The sequence below is a fragment of the Protobothrops mucrosquamatus genome, unplaced genomic scaffold, assembly GCF_001527695.2.
Source record: "Protobothrops mucrosquamatus isolate PMUCROS unplaced genomic scaffold, P.Mucros_1.0 scaffold19673, whole genome shotgun sequence".
Taxonomy (NCBI): domain Eukaryota; kingdom Metazoa; phylum Chordata; class Lepidosauria; order Squamata; family Viperidae; genus Protobothrops; species Protobothrops mucrosquamatus.
In genome coordinates this window covers 1-2,677 of record NW_015405432.1, presented here as the reverse complement: position 1 = coordinate 2,677, position 2,677 = coordinate 1, and the positions used below count along the sequence as shown (strand labels likewise).

At 46.5% G+C, this 2,677-nt stretch overlaps 1 protein-coding gene across 1 annotated transcript; it reads right to left on the bottom strand.

Moving 5' to 3' along the window:
- Window positions 1–314: 314 nt before the first annotated feature.
- On the bottom strand, window positions 315–1,188 carry LOC107301926 (autophagy-related protein 2 homolog A-like; the record flags this gene model as incomplete). Its single annotated transcript, XM_015831081.1, has 3 exons — window positions 315–482; window positions 809–963; window positions 1,067–1,188. Coding segments are annotated over 3 exons (445 nt in total), but the record flags the coding sequence as incomplete, so codon positions are not given.
- Between the last annotated feature and the right edge of the window lie 1,489 nt (window positions 1,189–2,677).

Here is a 2,677-nt window from a genome sequence, read left to right as displayed (position 1 = left end):
CTCGCTCAACGATTGCAGACTGACTTATTGGTTGTGGATTCGCTTAAAACGATGAGAACCAATCAGATATTGTTGGTAAGGCATCCAACTAGAAACCGGGACCCTGGGAGATCTAGTCCAGCTGAGCTGGGTGACCACTCACTGTCTCTGAGACAATGGCAAACCATTTCTGAAAAACCTTGCTCCAAAACCAGCAGGGATTTGTCCAGGGGGTCTCCGAAAATCAAACATAATTGAATACAAGGGGGGGGGCAATGGAAAGAGGATGTCAAACCCCCAATAGCCCAAAATGGAGCTAAATCTCTCCTCCCCACCCCAAGGAGCATCACCTCGCGCACGGTGTCGTAGGCCTTGGCCACCCCTTCACGTAGATCTGCCGGCTGATGGCTCCGTCGTAGTTTGCGGGCGTACTTCCTATCTGGTAGAGCGCGTGACGGGGGAGCCGTGGGGGACAGGATGTCGTAGACGGTCTCGGCGGTGGCCTGGGTGGGGAAAAGAGAGAGGGGGGAAGCTCGGCCATCTATAGGGAGGGGAGGGCTGAGCTTCCCACTGAGAAGGGGCAGACTGTGGGTCTAGGTCAAGAGTGGGCAACTATGGCGACTGTATAACCTGTGGACTTCAACTCCCAGAATTCCCGAGCCAAGGAACTATGGACCTTTTATGACTTGTAGACTTCCAACTTTCAGAATTCTGGGAGTTGAAGACTACAGGTAGTACAGCTACCGTAGTTGCCCACTCTGGGTCTAGATTCAGCCACTCCCCACCCCACCATTTTGGGCTGGGCTTTGGCAGACCCCTCCCCGGAAACCTGAATAGCCTGCACTAGGCGGTTGCTGAGTTCGAGGGCCGCCGAGGCAGTGGAGGTGCCGAAGGAGGCGGCGCCACGTTGCAAACCACGGATGATGCGCCCGTCCTTGCGGTACTGCTCGATGGGCAGCCAGAAGAGGTCCCGCAGGCCGTGGACTTGGGGGAGGAGGAGGGAAAAGGGAGGGGTATGAGAAGAAAGCCGTGCCACCCACCCACCCATCCACTCCCCACCAAACAGCTGGACAGAGGGGTCACTTACACAACTGCACGAAGGAGTGCATGGGTCCCACCCCGCCCAGGATGCCCGGCAGCTGGTTTTTGCGAATGTCTGTCAGCCACTCGGTCAGGGCATAGTTGACCACCTTCTCCACCCCCAGCAGCCTGGAAAGAGAGAGGTGGGGAAATGTGCAGGTGGTACCGGTAGTTCTTGACTTACGACCACAATGGAGCTCGGAATTTCTGTTGCTAAGTGAAACATTTGTGAACTGAGCTTTGCCTCATTTTACGACTTTTCTTGCCACAGTTGATAAATGAATCACTGCAGCTGTGAATCCGGCTTCCCCACTGACTTTGCTTGTCAGAAGGTCGCCAAAGGGGATCGCGTGACCCCGGGACAATGCGACCGTCATAAATGTTGAGTCAATTGCCAAGCATCTGAATTTTGATCACATGACCTGGGGATGCGGCAAGAATTGTAAGTGTGAAAAACAGTTATAAGTCACTTTTTTTTAGTGATGTAACTTTGAATGGTCACTAAACGAATTGTTGTAAGTTGAGGACTACCTGTACTCAAGTTACAACTACTTGTTTAGTGACCGTTCAAAGTTACAACGGCACTAGAGTTTTCACCCTTATGAACGTTACAGCCTCCCCATGGCCACAGCGTCAAAATTTGGGTGCAACTGACTCATATTTATGACGGTTGCCGTGTCCCGAGGTCACGTGATCCCCTTTGGCGAACGTTCCCAGCCAGCTTCCAACCAGCAAAGTCAATGGGGGAAGCCAGCTTTGCTTAACGACTGCAGGGGTCACAGCTGCGATTTGCTTAACAATGGTGGCTAAATGTTGTAAAATGGGGCGCAGCTCACTTAACAACCACCTTACTTAGCAACAGAAAATTTGGGCTCAATTGTGATTGTAAATCAGCGGTCTGATTTTAATCTAGCCTTCCTGGTGGACTCGGATTGGCCTCCAGGGTCGGTTAAAATGGGGTATTTGTGGTGGGCTGGCCCCAAACTGGCTAAGGGCCAGCAACTTAGCATGGCAAGAAGCCTTGCCTGAACTGCAGCCGAGCTAAGCAACTCTATTCACACAACATGTTTATTGTGATTATAGAACAAAAATGGTTTTCTGGGCTTAACAAAAAAGCTGACATTATTTCTATTTCTGCTTTTTGTCATGCCCAGGAAACCATTCTGTTCCACAATGAGAATAATCATATAATTATATGAGTTTAGTATATGCATAATTCTGTATTATTTATTTTTGCCACGTGTATATCGGAGGTGGTGATCCTTTGAGAGATATATGCAACAAAATTTCATTTTAATATATGGCAAAGTGACAAAAAGTTATTATTCTATTCTATTCTATTCTATTCTATTATTCTATTCTATTCTATTCTATTATTCTATTCTATTCTATTATTCTATTCTATTCTATTATTCTATTCTATTCTATTCTATTTTCTATTCTATTCTATTCTATTCTATTCTGTATTTCTATTCTATTCTATTCTATATTTCTATTCTATTCTATTCTATTCTGTATTTCTATTCTATTCTATTCTATTCTGTATTTCTATTCTATTCTATTCTATTCTATTCTCTATTCTATTCTATTCTATTCTATTATTCTATTCTATTCTATT